This window comes from Mustelus asterias, chromosome 12 (genome assembly GCF_964213995.1).
Source record: "Mustelus asterias chromosome 12, sMusAst1.hap1.1, whole genome shotgun sequence".
In the NCBI taxonomy this organism is placed as follows: domain Eukaryota; kingdom Metazoa; phylum Chordata; class Chondrichthyes; order Carcharhiniformes; family Triakidae; genus Mustelus; species Mustelus asterias.
The window spans coordinates 97,490,156-97,511,438 of NC_135812.1; the positions used below are offsets into that span (position 1 = coordinate 97,490,156).

General features: G+C 43.2%; 1 protein-coding gene across 1 annotated transcript in view; it reads left to right on the plus strand.

The window, feature by feature from the left end:
* LOC144501720 (dynein axonemal heavy chain 17-like) overlaps positions 1-21,283 on the plus strand; it is an 832,067-nt gene that overhangs the window by 312,570 nt on the left and 498,214 nt on the right. Inside the window, exons 29-31 of the mRNA XM_078225682.1 lie at positions 760-851; positions 13,441-13,567; positions 18,745-18,897. Coding sequence (XP_078081808.1) covers positions 760-851; positions 13,441-13,567; positions 18,745-18,897 — 372 coding nt within the window. The remainder of the gene's footprint in view (positions 1-759; positions 852-13,440; positions 13,568-18,744; positions 18,898-21,283) is intronic.

The following is a 21,283-nucleotide window of genomic DNA, read 5'->3' on the forward strand; positions in this document are numbered from 1 at the left end:
CCAACTCTCACTCTGCAACACATTATCATTGCAATATATTGTTTTGCACTTACCAATATCTCAAGTTAAAAGTCCTCATGCTTGTGTTTAAATACCCCATGGCCTCCTCCAATCCAAGATCCCTGACTGCTGATTTCTCCGTTTTTGCCTCTGGCCTCTTGTGTTAACCATTTTGCTCCCATAGCTTCAGAATCTAGATCCTGTGCTCTGGAATTCCATCCATGAATCCCAATACCTTTTCTTCTCTTTTATGAGATTTTCCTTCAAACCCACTTATTGAATAAATTTTTGTTCACCCCTCTTACTATCACTTTTTTGGCAGTGCCTATTTTTGCCTGATCACAGCCATGTGAAGCTCTTTCAGACATTTTTATCCATCAAAGCACTGTATAAATGTAAGTTGTCATTGTTCTTGCTTGTGTTGGATGTTGAAAAGCTATCATTACCAAGCTTGTATTAAAGATTCTGTTCTTCAAATGGAGGTATTTTGCACATGACATGTATCTTTGCATGTCAAAGATCAAACAATCTTTGGGAATTGAGTATTAGTGTCATTTATGCATTGCAGAGAGGTATCCTTTATAGAATGGGATAATTTAAATAGTTGAAATTATAAAATCAGAACGAGTCTAATTGAAATATTGCCATTTTCTGCAGTCATGCTGTGAACTTACTCCTATTGCTATATGGAGGACACATTCATCTGAAGAACGAAGTTAACACTATCTGGTTGCTAATCTACCATTTTGTACTCTGCAGGAAATCATGGCAGATGCAATAAAGACTCCAAATGTAGTCGTAGCAACAAATAAACCTGGTTTGTATGACAAACTTGAAGAAATACAGGGACGGTTAGTTACTGCTTAATATATTTTTATGTTTATGTTCATGTAAATCTACTATTACTATTTATTACTGGCAAATAACTGAAAATATGTATTTCATACTAGTATTGTTTCACTATACTAATTCAAGATACTAATTGGCATAGGGATAAGCAGATCAGGAAGGTAAAATGCATGGTTGAAAACCTGTTGTGGGAACGAAAGGCTCCATTTCATGGATACTGACACTCGTACTGGGATAAGCAATATAGGGAGGACAGTGGGTATGGTGAAGGAACTGGTGAAAAATAAAAGTAGTAACTGAGATTAAAGGTCAGATCAAGATGCAGAATAAGGTTAGCAAACATAGTCAGGAAACGAGTACAGTTTCAGACATAAAGGCTGGAATTTTCCAGCTATTCTTGTCAGCGGGATCTTCTGGTCCCACCGACAGCGAATCTCGTGGCGGGGCTTGCATAGAATGGGAAACCCCGTTGACAGCTCCAGGATGCAGCTGCCATGAAAAATGCCATGTGGGGCGAGGGTGGGGGTGAGGGGAGGGGGGTGCATAAGATCCCGCCCAAAGTATCACAGACCTTAAAACTAAAGTGAAGGGAATAATTTAATAATAACAAGCTAAATTGCCAGGACTGCAATGTTCGCAACATCTGAAACAAAGTAGATGAACTGGAGGTAATACCTTGTAATGAGGTGCCAGATATAGTTGTATAACTAAATATGATTATATAAAGAAAGTGATTGTCAGTTAAATATTATAGAATACAAAAAAACTGAATCTTAAGAGAATAGACCTTCATCCAATAGGAAGGCTGCTCGTAAGTCCGGAATGCCCAGGTAATTGAGGTGGATTTCATCATGGCCCTTTAACTGAGTCATGATATTTGCATCTTGCTATCAGTCTAGCCGGCCTCAGAGTGCAGACGTGATGATGGCAGTGGTCAGAATGGCTGCAGGAGGGTTTGCTTCCAAAGCAATCGGAAGCTAAACAGTTGTTAGGACAATGTGGGAAACTTGCCACCCAGTTCTCTGACTCTTCCCTGGAGGTTGTACTGGTGACGGAAGGTCGGCCTTCTTTAATATTGCTGAAAAAAGAGACATATAGCTGAAGCTTTTCTTGCACTCATCAAGGCAAGCACAAGAATACGAAATTTCAAACAATCACAATTTATACTACAGGAGGAAAGGGAGCAGATTGGTTGCTAAGTTTCTAAATTGTTCTGAATGGCCAAGTCATTAATGGAGAAAGCAAAATAATAGGTTCTCCAAGCTCCCAGGTAATTCAAAAAAGATGCAAAGCTTGAACATATTCCTTTTGTTTGTAAAGAACGGGTTCACGTGTATGAAACAAATATCGTTATAGACCATGAATGTACATTACTTCTAGCAAATGAACCACATTACAAGCTTGACTGATTGCTAGTGGAACTTTTAGCACACTCAGCATTGTTAAATGAATGCTGCCCAATCACAGAGTCATGTCTAACAATAGATGTTTGTTTTGGATTTTGTGAGCATGGCTGGTTGAGCATACTCTGCCATTATGAACAATTGTGGGAACATGTTGTTTATTTCAATCAGCCAGTTGCTGGGAAGTACGGCCTTCATACCAGCACTGAAATTCATACATAACATTGCTCAATTGGTAAAATTAACATCTTTTTGGACTGATGGCAGCATCACGTTAGTGGAAAATACCACCTGTGTAACCACTGCAAAAAAGCAGTGTGAAATGTCTTGTTTAACCTATTGTTAAAATTTTTTGGGATATTTTGCCTTTCCAGGATAATTTGAAGTGGACCAGTCACTTTTCAGGTCCAAAAGTGGCAGTCTTAGGCCCATTTGCATGATGCACCTAACAATGGTTGGATCAGAATAGCATTGTCCTGCAGAATAGCTTTGATAAACTTTATTTCTGCATCAGGCTTGTATGGTGAGCAAATGGCCAGGGCTCTATTTACAAGACTGGTGATAAAACCAAGCTTATAGCATTTGGAACTATACAAATCCAAATATCTACATTGGTTGGTCAGGATAGATTTGTGTCGACAGTAGAGAAAAACACATGAGCAAATGTCTCAACAAGCACGTCATGGAAAGGAAGCAACTTAGTTTGTTCCTTCACAAAAATGAACTTTAGCGCAAAATGCAACGTATTATGGTGTGTAAGGAAATCCTTATATGCAGCTACTTATTCAAAAAATTGCAAATAGTATCATCCTTGTGTCGGAATTATGCATCACGTAGGAGGTTTGGGCTCATTCATCAAACACACGTGTTTTGTAGAAACTGATGAAACTGTTAGTGAGAGCTGGACCTGGAGGGGATCCCATGGCTACAGCATCTATTTGGGCATACATGGCGTCAGTAAAACAGAACTTGATTGTGCAAGTTGCCTAGTTTATAAGTTCAGTAATACAGACTTTTACAGTGTATGTGGAAAACTCGCTAAGAACTGGCTGTAGTAATTTCTTTTATTCATTTATGGAATGTGGGCGTCGCTGGCTGGGCCAACATTTATTGCCCATACTTAATTGCCCTTGAGAGGGTGGTGGTGAGTTGCCTTCTTGAACTGCTGAAATCCATGTGTATAGGTCCACCCACAGTGCTCTTAGGGAAGGAATTCCAGGATTCTGACCCAGCGACCATGAAGGAACAGCGATATATTTCTAAGTCAGGATGGCAAGTGACTTGGAGGGAAACTTGGTGGTGTTCCCAGGTATCTGCTGCCCTTGTCCTTCTATAAGGGAGAGGTAGTGGGTTTGGAAGGTGCTGCCCAAGGAGACTTGGTGAGTTCCTACATTGCACCTTATAGATGGTACACAGAGATGTCACTGTGCTTCGGTGGAGGAGGGAGTCAATGTTGGTGGATTGGGTGGCAATCAAGTGAGCAGCTTTATCCTGGTGTGAAGCTTTTTGGGTGCTGTTGGAGTGCTGAAAGTGGAGAATATTCCATCACACACCTGACGTGTGCCTTGTGGACAATCTTTGGGAGTCAGGAGATTAGTTATTAGATTCACTCTTGTTGGAGCTGGACAGTTCCTGGCTCTTCTGTGGTATGAATATTACTTGCCACTTCTCAGCCCAAGCCTGGATAGTGTCTAGAACTTGCTGCGTTTGCATTTGAATATGAATGTGCGATCATCAGTGAACATCTACACTCTGATCTTATGATGGAAGGAAAATCATTGATAAAGCAGCTGAAGATGGTTCAGGTCAGGAGTTGAGTGGCCCTGACAGGACCCAAAATGAGTGTTAATGAGCAGATTATTGTTAAGCATGTGCTGTTGATAGCACTGTTGATGATTCCTTCCATCACTTCACTGATGATCAAATGGAGATAGCTGAGGCAGCAATTGGCTGGCTTGGATTTAAGTTTTAAAGTTTATTTATTCGTATCATAAGTAGGTTTACATTAACACTGTGATTAAGTTACTGTGAAAATCCCATCGTAGCCACACCCTGGTATCTATTCGGGTACACTGAGGGAGAATTTAGCATAGCCAATGCGCCTAACCAGCACATCCTTCGGATTATGGGGGGAAACTGGAGCACCTGGAGGAAACCAATGCAGAGACGGGCAGAATGTGGAGACTCCGCACAGACAGTGACCCAAGCTGGGAATTGAACCTGGGTCCCTGGTGCTGTGAGGCAGCAGTGTTAACCACTGTGCCAACGTGCTCACAGGGCTTGGACGAGCAGGGGTGAGTTTTTGTTTCCTTACACTCTTATTAACTTTTCACTGTCTTACTTGACATAAAGTGTCCAGTATGAGTGTGAAACCAATGTGTTGTTCCCAGTGTAGGATGTGGGAGGTCCTGGAGGCATCTGGCCTCCCGGACATCCACATCTGTGAGGGGTGTGTCGAGCTGCGGTTCCTGAGAGACCGTGTTAGGGAGCTGGAACTACAACTCGAGGATCTTAGGCTGATGAGGGAGAATGAGGAGGTGATAGACAAGAGCTATCATCAGGTGGTCACACCAGGGCCACGGGAAGAGGCCAAGTGGGTGACGGCCAGGAAGGGTAAGGCTAGGGTGGTTGAGAGCACCCCGGTGGATTTGCCCCTGCACAACAAGTACTCCTGCTTGAGTACTGCTGGGGGGGACAGCCCGCCTGGGGGAAGCAGCAGTGGCCGTGTCTCCGCAGTGGAGTCCAGCCCTGTAACTCAGAGGGCTAAGGAAAAGAGGAGGAAGGCGGTATTAATCGGGGACTCGATGGTGAAGGGGACAGACAGGCGTTTCTGCGGAGGTAGGCGGGATTCTCGCATGGTGGTCTGCCTCCCTGGGGCCGGGATCCAGGATGTCGCTAGTCGCGTCCCGGAAATCCTGAGGTGGGAGGGAGAGGAGCCTGAGGTAGCGGTACATATTGGTACCGCTGATGTGGGTAGGAAGGGAGAAGGGGTCATGAAAAGGGAGTACAGGGAATTAGGGAGACAGCTGAGAAAGAGGAAAGCAAAGGTAGTAATCTCAGGATTACTGCCTGTGCCACAGGAAGGTGAGGGCAGGAATGGAGTGAGGTGGAGGATGAATGTGTGGCTGAGGGACTGGTGCAGGGGGCAGGGATTCAGGTTCCTGGACCATTGGGACCTCTTTAGGGGCAGGGGTGATCTGTATACAAGAAACGGGTGGAACTTGAATCACACGGGGACCAATATCCTGGCCGGTAGGTTGGCTAAGGCTACTGGGGAGAATTTAAACTAGATAGGTTGGGGGGAAGGGAGCTAGAAGAGTTGACTAGGATCAAGGAACTAATTGATGGGGGGGAGGATGCAGGGGTAAGGGGAATTACAAAATTAATGGTAGAGGAGAGGGTGCAAGTGAATGAAGGCGGTAATTTAGATAAGGGAGTAGAGGGAGACGGTGTTCGCGACTCATCAAAGCGGGTTCAGATAAAAGCTGGAATAAGGACACTTTGCCTGAATGCACGAAGCATTCGGAACAAGGTGAATGAGTTGATGGTGCAAATCAGCACAAGTGGGTACGATCTAGTGGCCATTACAGAAACGTGGCTGAAAGGTGACCAGGACTGGGAGATGAATATCCAGGGGTATCAGGCGTTTAGGAAGAATAGACAGGAAGGAAAAGGTGGTGGGGTCGCGCTATTAATAAGAGATAATATCAGGGTAGTACTGAGGGATGACATAGGCTCTGAGGAACAAAACGTGGAATCATTATGGGTAGAGATGAGGAATAGTAGAGGGAGAAAGACACTAGTAGGTGTGGTATATAGGCCCCCAAATAAGAATGTTGAGGTAGGGAGGGCTATAAACAAGCAGATAAGGGATGTGTGTAAAAACGGAACGGCAATAATCATGGGGGACTTCAACATGCACATTGACTGGCAGACTCAAGTCGGTAAGGGTGGAATGGAGGAAGAGTTCTTAGAATGCTGTCGGGATAGTTTCCTTGAACAGCATGTTACGGAACCGACGAGGGAACGAGCTATTTTGGATCTGGTATTGTGTAACGAGGTAGGTAGAATTAAGGATCTTATTGTGAAGGACCCTCTTGGGTCTAGTGACCACAATATGGTCGAATTTCTGATTCAGATGGAAGAGGAGAAAGTTTGGTCTCAAACCAGTGTCCTCTGTTTGAACAGAGGGAAATATGATAGGATGAGGGATGAATTGGCTAAGGTAGACTGGGAGAGCAGGCTGGCAGGTAGGATAGCTGAGGAACAGTGGAGGATTTTTAAGGAGATCCTTTTCAGTTCTCAGCAAAAATATATTCCAGCAAAAAACAAGGATTGTAAGAAAAGGGAGAACCAGCCGTGGATAACGAAGGAAATAAAGGAGAGTATTAAAATAAAAACAGCTGCGTACAGAGTGGCCAAAAATAGTGGAGAAACAAGTGATTGGGAAAAATTTAAGAAACAACAAAGAGAGACTAAGAAAGCGATAAAGAAAGGAAGGATAGACTATGAAGCTAGGCTAGCAATTAATATAAAAAATGATAGTAAAAGTTTTTATAAATATATAAAAAGGAATAGAGTGGCTAGAGTGAATGTTGGACCCTTGGAGGACGAGAGGGGGGAGTTAATAGTGGGAAATGAGGATATGGCTGAGTCTTTAAATACGTTTTTTGTGTCGGTCTTCACGGTGGAGGACACAAATAGTTTGCCAAATATTAACGATAGAGGGTTGGCAGCAGGAGAAATACTTAATACGATTAATGTTACCAGAGAGGCAGTGCTGGGTAGACTAATGGGACTGAAGGTGGACAAGTCCCCGGGTCCGGATGGAATGCATCCCAGGGTATTGAAAGAAATGTCAGAGGTAATAGTGGATGCGTTAGTGATTATTTATCAAAACTCGTTGCATTCTGGGGTAGTGCCGGTTGATTGGAAAACGGCTAATGTTACGCCGCTGTTTAAAAAAGGAAGGAGACAAAAGGCGGGTAACTATAGGCCGGTCAGCTTAACGTCTGTAGTAGGGAAAATGCTGGAATCCATTATTAAAGAGGAGATAGCAGGGCATCTGGATAGAAATGGTTCGATCAATCAGACGCAGCATGGATTCATGAGGGGAAAGTCGTGCTTGACGAACATGTTGGATTTTTATGAAGATGTGACGAGGGCGGTTGATGGAGGAGAACCGGTGGATGCGGTGTTTTTGGATTTCCAAAAGGCGTTTGATAAGGTGCCCCATAAAAGGCTGCTGAAGAAGATTAGGGCACACGGAGTTGGGGGTAGTGTGTTAAAGTGGATTGGGGACTGGCTATCCGACAGGAAGCAAAGAGTCGGAATAAATGGGTGTTTTTCCGGTTGGCGGAAGGTAACTAGTGGCGTGCCGCAGGGATCGGTACTCGGGCCGCAACTGTTTACCATTTATATAGATGATCTGGAGGAGGGGACGGAGTGTAGGGTAACGAAGTTTGCAGACGACACAAAGATAAGTGGAAAAGTGAATCGTGTGGAGGACGGAGAAGATCTGCAGAGAGATTTGGACAGGCTGAGTGAGTGGGCGAGGATATGGCAAATGGAGTATAACGTTGAGAAATGCGAGGTTATACACTTTGGAGGAAATAATAACAAATGGGATTACTATCTCAATGGAAACAAATTAAAACATGCTACCGTGCAAAGGGACCTGGGGGTCCTTGTGCATGAGACGCAAAAGCCCAGTCTGCAGGTACAACAGGTGATCAAGAAGGCAAATGGGATGTTGGCCTATATTGCGAGGGGGATAGAATATAAAAGCAGGGATGTCTTGATGCACCTGTACAGGGCATTGGTGAGGCCGCAGCTGGAATACTGTGTGCAGTATTGGTCCCCTTATATGAGGAAGGATATATTGGCATTGGAGGGAGTGCAGAGAAGGTTCACCAGGTTGATACCGGAGATGAGGGGTTTGGATAATGAGGAGAGGCTGAGGAGATTGGGTTTGTACTCGTTGGAGTTTAGAAGGATGAGGGGGGATCTTATGGAGACTTATAAGATAATGCGGGGGCTGGATAGGGTGGAGGCGGAGAGATTCTTTCCACTTAGTAAGGAAGTTAAAACTAGAGGACACAGCCTCAAAATAAAGGGGGGTCGGTTTAAGACAGAGTTGAGGAGGAACTTCTTCTCCCAGAGGGTGGTGAATCTCTGGAATTCTCTGCCCACTGAGGTGGTGGAGGCTACCTCGCTGAATATGTTTAAAGCGCGGATGGACGGATTCCTGAGCGGTAAGGGAATTAAGGGTTATGGGGATCAGGCGGGTAAGTGGTACTGATCCACGTCAGATCAGCCATGATCTTATTGAATGGCGGGGCAGGCTCGAGGGGCTAGATGGCCTACTCCTGCTCCTATTTCTTATGTTCTTATGTTCTTATGTGCCTTGGGTTTGTCCTGCTTTTTGTATACAGGACATATTTGGGCAATTTTCCACCTTGCTGGGTAGTTGCTAGTATTGTAGATGTAATGGAACAGTTTCCTAGGGGTGCGGTAAATTCTGAAGCATAAGCCTTCCATACTATTGTCAGAATGTTGTCAGGGCTCATAGCCTTTGCAGTATCCAATGCTTTCAACCATTTGAAAAAACATGAAATTATTCAAATTTGCTGAAAACTGGTATCTGTGATGCTGAGGACCTAGGGAGGAGGCCGTGATGGATTCACTTCTGGCTGATTATTATTGTAAATGTTTCAGCCTTATCTCTTGCACTGATGTCTTGAATTCCCCCATCAGGATGAGGATATTTGTGGAGCGTCCTCCTCTAGTGAGTTAGCTAATTGTCCATCACCATTCATGACTGGATGTGATAGGACTGCAAAACTTTGATCTGTCGGTTGTGGAATCGTTTAGCTCTGTCTATCTGCTAGCTGCTTATGCCATTTGTCAAGCAAATAGTCCTGCAAATAGCTTCTTCTGGTAGACATTTCATTTTTTGGTATCATTAGTGCTGTTCCTGGCATGCCCTTCTGCGTGCTTGATTGAACCAACGTTGATCCCTTGGCTTATAATGGTAGAGTCAGGATATGCTGTGCCATGAGGTTACAAATGGTTGCATACAGGTTGTAAACAATTGATGTCCACAGCACCACATGGTTGCCTGGTACTGAGTTGCTAGATCTGTCCAAAATTTATCCCATTTAACTGACAGTGCCACACAATACAATGGAGAGTATCTTCAATGTGAAGGCGGGTCTTCAACTCCACAAGCACTGTATGATCGTCACTCCTACCTAGATCATCATCAACAAATGTATCTGCGACAGGCAGAGGATGAAGTCAAGTATGTTTTTCTCTCCTCTGGATTCTTTGCCGTTCTCAGTGCCTTCTCCAAGTGGTGTTCGACATGGAGGAGTATTGATTCTTCACTTGCAAGGGGTGTGGGGGAGGGTGTGCTGATGCGCAGTACGAGGTTTCCTTTTCCATGTTTTTCCTGATGCCATGAGACTTCATGAGGTCTGGATCTGATGTTGCGATGTTGAGGACTCTGAGGGTAACTTTCTTCCCACTGTGTATCACTGTGTTGCACCTCTGTTGCATCTATCATGCTAGTGGGACAGGACATAGAGGAATCGTGATGGTGGTTGATGGTCTGAGATGTTATGTGCAGTGTTGAGGTCCTGGACCCAAACCCCAAAGTATATTATGAAGCCAGACTTGACCATAACAATTTTCTATTTTGGCATAAATGTGAGGAAAGCATGCTACCCTGCAGGAATAATTCTACTGACAAATTAGAGATCCTTTATCAAAACAAGCTTTATTTATAACACAGTTTGAATACAACTTTAATAAATTGAAGCACCTTAACGTTTAAAGTTGAACAATAGTTTAAAAAAATGAAAGAAAACAACTCTTAACTTCTAACTTAACATTATTTCAGTTCTGAATAAGCAACAGTCCTCCTAGACTCAAATGGCACTTTAAATACAGTTTAAAAAACCCATGCATTTTTGCTGTAAATTGGTGCAGAAAGTCTTGAAGCTGTCCGAGAAATTTTTGGTGAGAGCTTACGTCTTTAAACAACCCCAACCACAAACTAAAATAAAGCTGTTTCTCTCTCTCTCTCTGCTATATACATAGCTAGTCACATTAACACAAGACCTTGCATAACTGAGGTCAGAAACTATTTGAGAAGGGGCACATAGCGTGGTCAGTTAAAAACATACAACATTGACCAGAGGCACATCAGAGAGACATCTGTGATAAGTGGGGGGAGGGACCATGGTATTAAATATGACTGATGACAACACAGCTGATCATAAATAGGAGGCAAACACAAGAGGATATGTGAAATGGGTGCAACTCTACTTACATGTGTGAAAACTATATGTGTTAAAGACTTGTGCCACCAATGTGATCCTATTATTGTTTGGCCTTCCTGACTCTACTGCTATGTCTTGGTGCTTCCCCAACATCCACAGCAGAGATAGAGACAGCCTGCTGATCTCTATACTCTGTTATCTGTGATGACTTTAGCGGGCATCCTCTGGCCGCAATTTGTAGGGCACCGGCCTGCTTTGGGTTTCCTGCTGTGGGTCAGGTGCATCCTCCTCAGCCTGTGAAGCTGATTCTGATCGGGTCACAGGAAGAAGCGATTGGGATCAGCTGGGCACTGCTGGAGTCACATAGATGGATAACCCCAGGATGTCCAGCTACTGGTTTTCCTCTCTATGGATGCTTGAGTGCCCCAGGCTAACTCCTTGAGGGGAAGGGAAGCTTGAGTGAGATCTAGATGCCCTCTGGTTCTAGTTTCTCCTACTGGTGGAAACATCCTCTCCACGTCCACTCTACCCAGTGTTGAGGTCAGTTGAGCCTTTAAATCATGCTCTCGATACACTTTTGTCACCTTGATGGGAAGACAATGTTGAGGGCAGCAATGGCCTAAGAGCCAGGATACCAGAAGGCTGAAGTATGCTCTTTAATATAAACCATGCAAGCATCACGTAGTGTTGTTGCTATGTTGAGGTTGTAAGGACCAGTGCTGGCATTAGGTGAGACTGTCTGTTCAAGAGGAGGTATTCTGATATCGTTGGGTAATCAGTTACCTATATGAAAGATCAGGCTAAATGTAGGCTCACAGAGTGCCCAATGTCAATTAAAGGAGATGAAGATGAAATATAGAATTGCAACATGTAACAATACATGAGGACCTGCATGACATCCTCAGCTGCCTTGGCATAAGTGTCACCTCAGTTGATCGAGTTGATTCATAAAGCAATGTCTGATTTTTAGAGATTGCCACGGTCGAGATGTGATGGAAGATATATATTTATACTTATTCATCAACTGGAATATTTTATAAAGTCATTTTTTTCTCTGTGCTGTTAAAAATGAATGATTGCTGAACTAATACATGGGGCAGATTCACCAGGCCCACTAGCTTCTGGTGGGAATCCTGCTAGGCAGCAAACCGGTTGCTATTTTGAAATTCAAATGACATTCCCAATATTGCGCATCAGGAAATGTGATCCACCATTGATGTGTCGATGGACGATGGGACCCTGTTTTGTCATGAACGTGAACTTGCTTTTTTCATCTCACAATAGTTTCCACACCCACTGCAGGCAGACGTGGAAAATGCCAGCCTATGTTTGGGTTGGCCCTGAAATCTCTCAATGGCACCAGACATTTGCCCCTGCTGGTGAAAATCAAACAAGTCATTAGGTATTCCACAGTATGCATGCACTAGATATGCTCGACGCACTTTCAAGAACTCAGTGTCTTCATTGGACTCTGGTTTGTGGTGGTATAGCTGAGAATAGAGGGGCGGCACGGTAGCACAGTGGTTAGCACTGCTGCTTCACAGCTCCAGGGTCCTGGGTTCGATTCCCGGCTCGGGTCACTGTCTGTGTGGAGTTTGCACATTCTCCTCGTGTCTGCGTGGGTTTCCTCCGGGTGCTCCGGTTTCCTCCCACAGTCCAAAGATGTGCGGGTTAGGTTGATTGGCCAGGTTAAAAATTGCCCCTTAGACTCCTGAGATGCGTAGGTTAGAGGGATTAGCGGGTAAAATATGTGGGGGTAGGGCCTGGGTGGGATTGTGGTCGGTGCAGACTCGATGGGCCGAATGGCCTCCTTCTGCACTGTAGGGATTCTATGATTCTATGACAAACACCTCTTGCCATTTGATGTGAGATATGGGACACTGCAGTTGATGCCATTTGCCAGAATAAACTCTTCACTTTTGGACAGTACATGATATTTGAGTTCACTACATGTTTCATGGCAACATTAATTTGGCAGCTGAAAAGTTTCCACTTAAACAAGTTTACAGTGCGGCTGTGCTTCATGCAATTCCTGCTTTTGGTGTAGTCACTTATGGAGGCAATATAGCAATACAAATGAATCAGACTGAAAATGAAAGGAATTTGTGTATCCCCGAATAAGCGCAGGGCAGGGCATAGAATAGATTAGATATCCTGCAACAAATCTACTCAATGTTATATGTGAATGTTGCTTGAATCGTGAAACTATGTCTCACCTTGGCATTTTCAATGTGGTTGAAAATGAATGTGACACAACTTTGGGTCAAATACATTTTCGGTGAGCTTGGGGAAACCTATAGTTCCATTTTGCTTTCTCTATGGCAAGGCTTGACCAATCAGTGGTGACTTGCCGAGCAAGAAGGTAATGATGCAGTACAGATTGTTTTGATTGTTTGAAATGTCATTCTTGCAATTTCCCTTATAAATTCAAGATGAAAAGCTTTAGCAACATGTTTCTCTTCTAAGCAATATTCAAGTTCTGTACCACCAAGCATCTGTAAGTCCTTTTCTTTAACAGGAGATAAAAGCCAGCTGTCCAACCAAGGCAGGTATGGCTAGAAGTAGCAAAGACTGTAAGCATCATAGGTGTGATGCCCAGGATCTGGGTGAGTTGCTGGAAAAGTTTTAATAACCTTATTTGTTCTTCCCACTCAGACTAAATCGTGATGGAGGTGGGTAGGTGGCATAGTCCCCGCCCTATTAAATGCCCGCTCTCCACCAAATGCACCATGTGGGAGGGCACCAGATTTCACCTGTTAACTCTGATGCTGCCTGGCCTGCTGAGTATTTCCAGCATTCCTGTTTTTATTTGAGTTTTCTAGCATTTACAGTATGTAGCTTTTGTAACAATTCCGAGTTCTAATTTTTATGCAATACTTTCATTTTCTGTTATTTTTATTTAGTTTAATCCTTTGTGAAAAAGCCTTGGCTGAATATCTTGAGACTAAAAGACTTGCCTTTCCTAGATTCTACTTTATATCTTCTGCAGACTTGCTAGATATTTTATCTAATGGGAACAACCCCATAGAGGTGAGACACTTGGATCAGTATTTTTAGCATTATTATGAATAGCATTTGTGGTAAAATAATCTTGAATATTGTTATGACTCAGGCCAAAAGATATGAAGATAGCCTAGACCCCTAAGCTTTTACCTTTGAATTTGGCATGGGTGAGCGTAAGGTGTTTCACTCCAGGCATGATTCAAGTGACCCACTATGAACCGTTTATCAAGCAAAGTTTATTTAGGAACACAATTAAAATATAATAAAAAGATTTAGCATTACTTTTACCACTTACAAGACACAAGATACATGACACAGTATAAACCTTAACAGCTAGTTCCAAATCAATCAACCATCTTATAGACATACACCCCTCTCTAGACTTGGCACAAAAAGTGAGTATGCTCACGTGATGCTGGATTTTGCAGATTTTTAACACCTGCTGTGAATTGGTCCTTTGAATGTTGGATTAAAACTCTGAAACTTCGCAGTCCTGGAACTTTCAGTACGCCTCTGGAGAGAGAAACAGAGACACGCTGCCTTCTCCCACTAGCTTCTAACAGCAACTCACAGGCAGCAGAATTTTCAACTCCAGAGAGAGGGGAAAACATGAGGCACAGCTTTCTGTCTCACATCCAAACAGCCTCTGAGCAAAATGAAACCAAAATCCTGGACTTTTCTGTGGAATAAAACTGTCCCCGGGCAGCATCTGAACTGTCAATCATGCTCCATCCAGCAATTTCAAAAGGCTCATAAAACCCAGACTAAAAATGAACATGAGGTCCATTACATTGCTTCAGCAACAATTAGAGGACACCGGCTACAGACATTATGGCAACAATGCAATCTTGCAAAGTAACTGGTTGAAAAAACCTGTAAGAAAATATGATTAAAATACATTTCTTAAACGCACACTATCATCACAATATAATGAGGTGTTATATTATGTTCTGCCTGTGGCAGAAATCCAATATTTTCAATGCACAATTAGACTGGTCCTAATCTCACAACCAAAATACCATTCAAACTTTGAAGGTAAAGCATTTTAAGGAACTCCAGTTGTGAATGTTTAATCAATGCTATAATCTTGCCCAAGTACTCACTGAATTCCATCTTTTTTGAAATTAATCTAACTATTCAGTTTCAAATGTTTTGAAAAACATTGATTCCATTCTATGCCTTAACATTTCACACTGAGAAATTAGGCACTTTTTTATCTGTTTAAGGGCTTCAGATATCTGGCAAAGCCAGCAGGTGCGGTCCACCCCTTATTGAACTTGAGAAGGTAACGATGCAGTCCTTGTGGTGTAGATATATCCACAGTGCTCATAGAGAGTTTCAGGATTTAGACCGAGAAACAGTGAAGACTTGATTATACATTTCCAAGCCAGGATCATGTGTGATTTGAAGGGGACTTGCAGGTGTTGTTCCCATAAGCCCGCTGTTCTTGTCATTCTAACCGGTGGAGATTATGAATTTGGGAGGTATTATCATTTCATACTTGGTAAGTTGCATTTGCAGATAGTATACACTGCAGCCAAATTATGGTGGTGGGAGTGACTTTAAGCTGATGGATGAGGTGCTAGTCAGGTTTTGTCCTGTATGGTGGTTAACTTCTGAAGCGCTGTTGGAGCACTCATCCAGGCAATGCTGTCATACTCTTGACTTGTGCTTGGTATGTGGTGGACAGACTTTGGAGAGTCAGGAGCTGAGTCCTTTGCAGCAGAGTACCCAACCCCTGATCTGCCCTTTTGCCACAGTATTTATATGGTTGGTCTAGTTATGGGAAATTTGGTAATAGTAATGTTAAGTGTAGGTGGTTAGATTCCCTTTAGTTGGAGGTACTACTTATCTGACACTGTGTGATGTAAAGATTACTTGCTATTTTGCCCAGGCATGAAAGTTGTCCGGGTCTTGATGCATTCAAGCATAGGCTCCTTCATTATTTGAGCATTGCAAATGGAACTGAAAACTATGCATTCTTCCCTATTTCAGATTTTATGATAAAGGAAAACTCATTGATGAAGATATTGGGATAGCACATTGCCCTAAGGCATTAATATGGGATCATAAGATAATAGAGTCACTAAATTATTATGGTGCAGTAGGAGGCCATTTGGCCCATCATGTCTGCACTGGCTCTCCAGATAGACTTAGTGCTTTTACCCATACCTCTGCACACTGTTTTGATTCAAATAATCATTTCATGCCATTTAGAATGCCTTGATTTAACTTACCTTCATGACATTTCCAGGCACTGCATTCTAGACCCAAAGCACTTGTATGAAAGCATTTTCTCTCATATCGCATTTGCTTCTTTTGTAAATCACTTTAAATCTGTGCCAACTTGTTCTTGATCCTTTTACAAGCAGGAACATTTTCTCCCGATCTACTCTATCCAACCTTGTCATGATTTGGAATATCTCTATTAAATCTCCTCTAAGCCGCCTTCTGTCAAAGGAGAACAGTCCCAATATTTCCAGCCTATCCTCATAATTGCAGTTTCTCATCCCTGGAACCATTCTTATAAATCTCTTCTGCACTCTCTCCAATACATTCACATCCTTTCTTGAATGAGGCTCCCAGAATTGTACACAATGGCCGCGATTCTCCCAAAAGTGCTGAACTGGCGGGAAAACTGTTCTAAATCCTAACTATTTTGTCAGTTCAGCTTCTCACCTGAATCTCCACACTCTGTGCACTGCAGAGGTCCCAGTCGTGAATATCGTTAAAAACCCAGAGGGGCGGTGCCTATTCGCGCCAGAGTTTGACAGCTCTGGAACTCTGCGCATGCACAGTGGTCCCAATCTGTCAGACTCCCCATTAGCTGGCCAGCCCGGGACCACGGCAGTACTGCCCCTCCAGTCCTCCCCACAGCCCGATCGCAGCCCCCACAGCAATTGCCGGACCAGTCCTGACACACCCCGTTCCCGTTCCTGTCCCGGAGCACCCCGATGCACAGCCCCCCCACCCCAGCAGTGGCGATCCCCCCCACTCCGGCAGCCCCCCTCCCCAGGCTCAGATCCCCCCTCTCCAGGAGGCAGGCCCATCCCCCCTCAGCCCGCCCCGATTGCTGCCCTCCCTCCATCCCAGACCGATCCTGTCTGCAGAGTGGCAGCGGGACTCCCCACCCCCACCAATTGCCCGTAGGCCCTGCCCACCCCCTTGCCACTGCCCAATGCTTGGTGGGCAGTGCCAAGGTGCCCCCAGGCATGGGCATTCTGCCCCTTGGGCAGTGCCAGGGGGCACAGGCTGGCACTGCCAGGGTGCCCATGCCCAGAGGGCACCACCCTGCTGCTACTTGACCCCCTGGGGGGGTCCCGATTGCTCCCCCTTCATTCCAGTGGGATCTCCTGCTAGTTCTCCGAATGTGGGGAGCTAGTCTGAACCCCACCAGAATGAAGTACTCCTGGCAGGGTGGGAGATTTGATCGGGACCTGAAAGTTCCCGAGAATGACCTGCTAAACATATTTAAAATACATTTTAAAAAGGTTCAAATGACTTACCTGCCTTCCCGCCAGTTTCCAGCGTGGTCTTACTGGCGACTGTTCGCCGGCTCTGGGAGATGCGCATGCGTTCCCGGCTGTACGAGGCCGGCGACGCGCATCTCCCACCTCGACCCGCTAGAAAAGATGCGGGTCGCGATGGGAGAATCGCGGCTAATATTTCAGCTGAGGTCTAATTAGTACCTTGTATAAGTTCAGCGTAATCATACTCTTGTACTCTATGCCCTTATTAATAAAGCCCAGAATACTATATGCTTTATTAATGCTCTCTCCATCTGTCCTGCCACCTTCAATGATCTATGCACATATACCCCCAGGTCCCTCTGCTCCTGCACTCTCTTAAGAATTTTATCTCTATTTTTATATTGTCTCTCCATGTTCTTCCTACCAAAATGCATAACTTCTCTGCATTGAACTTCATCTGTCACCTATCTGCTCACTGCACCAACTTTTCTATGTCCTTTTTGAAGTTCTACACTGTTCACAGTTTACAAATACCTCTCAGTTTTGTGCCATCTGTAAATTTGAAATTGTTCCCTGCACACCAAGATCTAGATCATTAATATATATCAAGAAAAGCAAGAGTCCTAACATCATCCCCTCGGGAACAGCACTACAAACCTTCCTCCAGCTTGAAAAATATCCATTGACAGTTACTCTTTGCTTTGTATTATTCGGCCAATTTTGAATCCACATTGCTACTGTCCCTTTTATTCCATGAGCTATAACTTCTCTCATAAGTCTGTTGTGTGGCACTGTGTTGAAGGCCTTTTTAAGTTCAAGTATACCACATCAACAGCATTATACTCATCGACCCTTTCTGTTAGCACCTCAAAAAACTTCAGCAAGTTAGTTAAACATGATTTCCCATTTAAAAATTCATGCTGGCTTTTCCTAATCAACATACATTTTTCCATGCGATTATTAATATTATCCCGAATAATTGTTTCTAAGAGTTTGCCCACCACTTATGTTAAACCACTTGGTCTGTTTTGTTGGGGCTATCCTTACCACCCTTTTTGAACAATTAACAATACCACTTACATTTTTAGTATTTTTAACATTGTAAAACATCCAAGATGTTTCATAGAAATATTACCAAATATTTAAAAAAATTTAACACTGATCCACATAAAGAAATGTTAAGACAGATGACCAGAAGCTTATAATATAAGGTTTTAAAAGGTGTACATGAAGGGAAGAGAGTGGAGTGGAAATTTAGGAAAGAAATTCCAGAGCTTACAACCAACTGGGCAACTGAAGCCCAGTGGTGGGTTGCAGGAAATCGAGAATGCAGTCAAGGATGCCAATGAGGGCAGATTTGAAGGAACCCAGAGTTCTTGGACAGTGGCATTTAGAAGACCCCTTGTAGGCCAACAACCATATTAACAGCCACATGCCACCATTTCTAGTGTAAGACCTCCAGGGTCGGACTATACTGGGAATGCAATCAGACTATGAACTGACACCAAATTGAAACATTATCATGTCAGGACAGGTGTAGCACATTTTGGGTGCATGTGACATTGATTATAGTCACTATATGCCAACAATATGCAGGTGCTTTGCAAGAGATCATGAAAAATTAACAAAATGAGTTCTGATCAGGATATATGTGCAGTGCTGACCTAAGTGTGTGTGAATTATTTCTTGCGAAACTATCATTATTTTGGTGATTAATATTCCTTTATATTCCAGGTGAGTCAACATTTGTCAAAACTGTTTGATAATATGGCTAAACTGAAGTTCCAAATGGATGCAGATAACAATCCAATGAAAGTTGGAATTGGCATGTACAGTAAAGAACAGGAATATGTGCCATTTGATAAACCGTGTGATTTTACAGGTCAGGTGAGTGTCAATACATTTAATACATTATGCACAACACTCATTTGAACTGATATGGTCATTCTAAATGACCATCACTTGCGTTATCTCACTTGTTATAAAGTCCATAGCTTTTTCCCTTTGACTTTTTGATTTTTTCAAAGTGAATTTATCTGAGCTGGCCGCTGTCTAATTAAGAGTCTAATGTGGAAGGTAATGATGACCTGGCTTAGTGCTTCTCTTTCATCACAGATACATTATCCTCAAATGTTACTTAATGAATAATTACGAAGAGTTGGTGCCATGTCCGGCTGCAGAAAATATAAAGGGTGTCTTATGGTTGATGGGCAGAATTACCTATGTGTTAACAAGTGATTGAGCTTGAAAGGGAAACAATATGAAGCAGTGTAAGAAACACCCTGCCTACCGGTCTGTTATCAAGCTGCCGAGATGTCCCTAGCCCACACCCTCAATTACTTCCACTAAAGACTGATTAATATGTTAACATAGCTGCCAAAATATTGTGAGAAGCTGAAAATTCCAAAAGCTGAAGCTTCTTGGATTGGAATGGAAAAGACATCAAAATATAGCATTTGTCATGTCATCAGTTGTGATCAATTACTATGTTGTCACATAGTCTTTAGTATTGAATTGTTTATTGATAAAATATTGCCATGTTCCATGATTTAAACACAGTCAGTTAATTAATTTTAATAGGTCTTTCATATTTACTGAATGAAAAATTGTATCAAATGTAAATGAACCCAGATGGTATTCTATTTCTAGATACATGCAGATACATGGGAACACCACCAACTGCAAGTTCCCTCCAAGCCACTCACCATCCTGACCTGGAAATATGTTGCCTTTCTTTCATTGTCATTGGGTCAAAATCCTGGAACTCCCTTCCTTAAAAGCACAGTGGGTGTATCTGTACCACGTGGACTACAGCAGCCCAAGAAGGCACCTCACTACCACCTTCTCAAGGGCAATTTGGAATGGATAATGAATTCTGGCTGAGTCAGTGAAGCCTACATTCATTGAATGGATTTTTAAAAAGTAGTCACTTAAGGGTCTCAATAGGCCCAACGGTCGGCTAGCTGCCCCCCTGCCCCCCCCAATCCTGTAGCATGGAGACTGGACAGGGGTTGGGCGGTTGCAGGAAAGTGGCAAGCTGGCCACCCTCCTTATTTTACAAGCCCCCTGCTTTCACGTACACTGTAGGAGTCTGTGAAATTCATCCTGCATGTAACAGGTATGAATTGCAAATCTGAATTCAGTGTTAATGAAGGCAGAGGCCAGGCAAATTTCACTATTCCTTACCATTATTCCCAAAACCTGGGCAAGTTGGACAATAATCATAACCTGTGTTAGCTTGACGAAGAGCAATTGAGTTTGCCCCATTTTTTCCCCATATCCTTGCCATCAATTTTCTTCAAGTAATTACCTCATTTCATTTTGAAGACTGTGTAATCTGTTTCCATCACCCGTGCATTCCAAATCCTAACCACTCATTGCACAATAATGTTTTTCCGCATGCCGCTGTGTAGCTTTTCCCAGTAACTGTAATTTTGTGCTTTCTGTTTATCAACCCTTCAGCCACTGGACAGATTCTCTTTATTTGCTCATTCATTCATGATTTAAATCAGAACTCCGCTTGGCTTTCTCTGCTTCAAAGAGAACAACCCAGCTTTTCAATCCATCCATGTTAGTGTAATTTCTCATCCTCTAACTATTCTACTGAATTTATTCTGTGTCCTCTCCAAAACCTTCACATCCTTCTGAAAGTGTAGTGTGCAGAATTGCACACAGTACTCTACCCGGGGCCAAGCTAGTGTTTATTTTGGTTTATGTAGAGGGAGACAGTGGTGTAGTGGTAATATTACTGACCTAGTAATCTAAAGACCCAGGGTAATGATCTGGGGACCTGGGTTCAAATATCACCATAGCTGATGGTGAAATGTGAATTAAATTTTTTAAAAACCTGTCATGATCTATCAATTTTCCGACAATAGGATTGGTCTGATGTTATCAACATCATCAAATTCATATTTTATAGGTTCCTGGTAGCTCAGAAAAACAGATTTCAACTTGGACACTGTATGTACTTTGCATTTTAAACCTCCAAGCACTGAAACAAAACATCAGCTGTTAAAGGGACCACACAATGTTTTTTTCCCTCTAGCATTTTTATAATTTTTTACTTCTTTACCAACATCAATTTCCAACTTCGCAACACTAACAAGCAAAAGACTTTATTCAACAGCTGGGAATCGAACCTGGGTCACTGGCGCTGTGAGGCAGCAGTGCTAAGCACTGCCCCACCATACCACCCCTGACAGGTCACTTCCAGTGGCCACATCCTCCTGACTATCTGGTCGACAACAAACAATCCTGCAGCCCTCTCCCC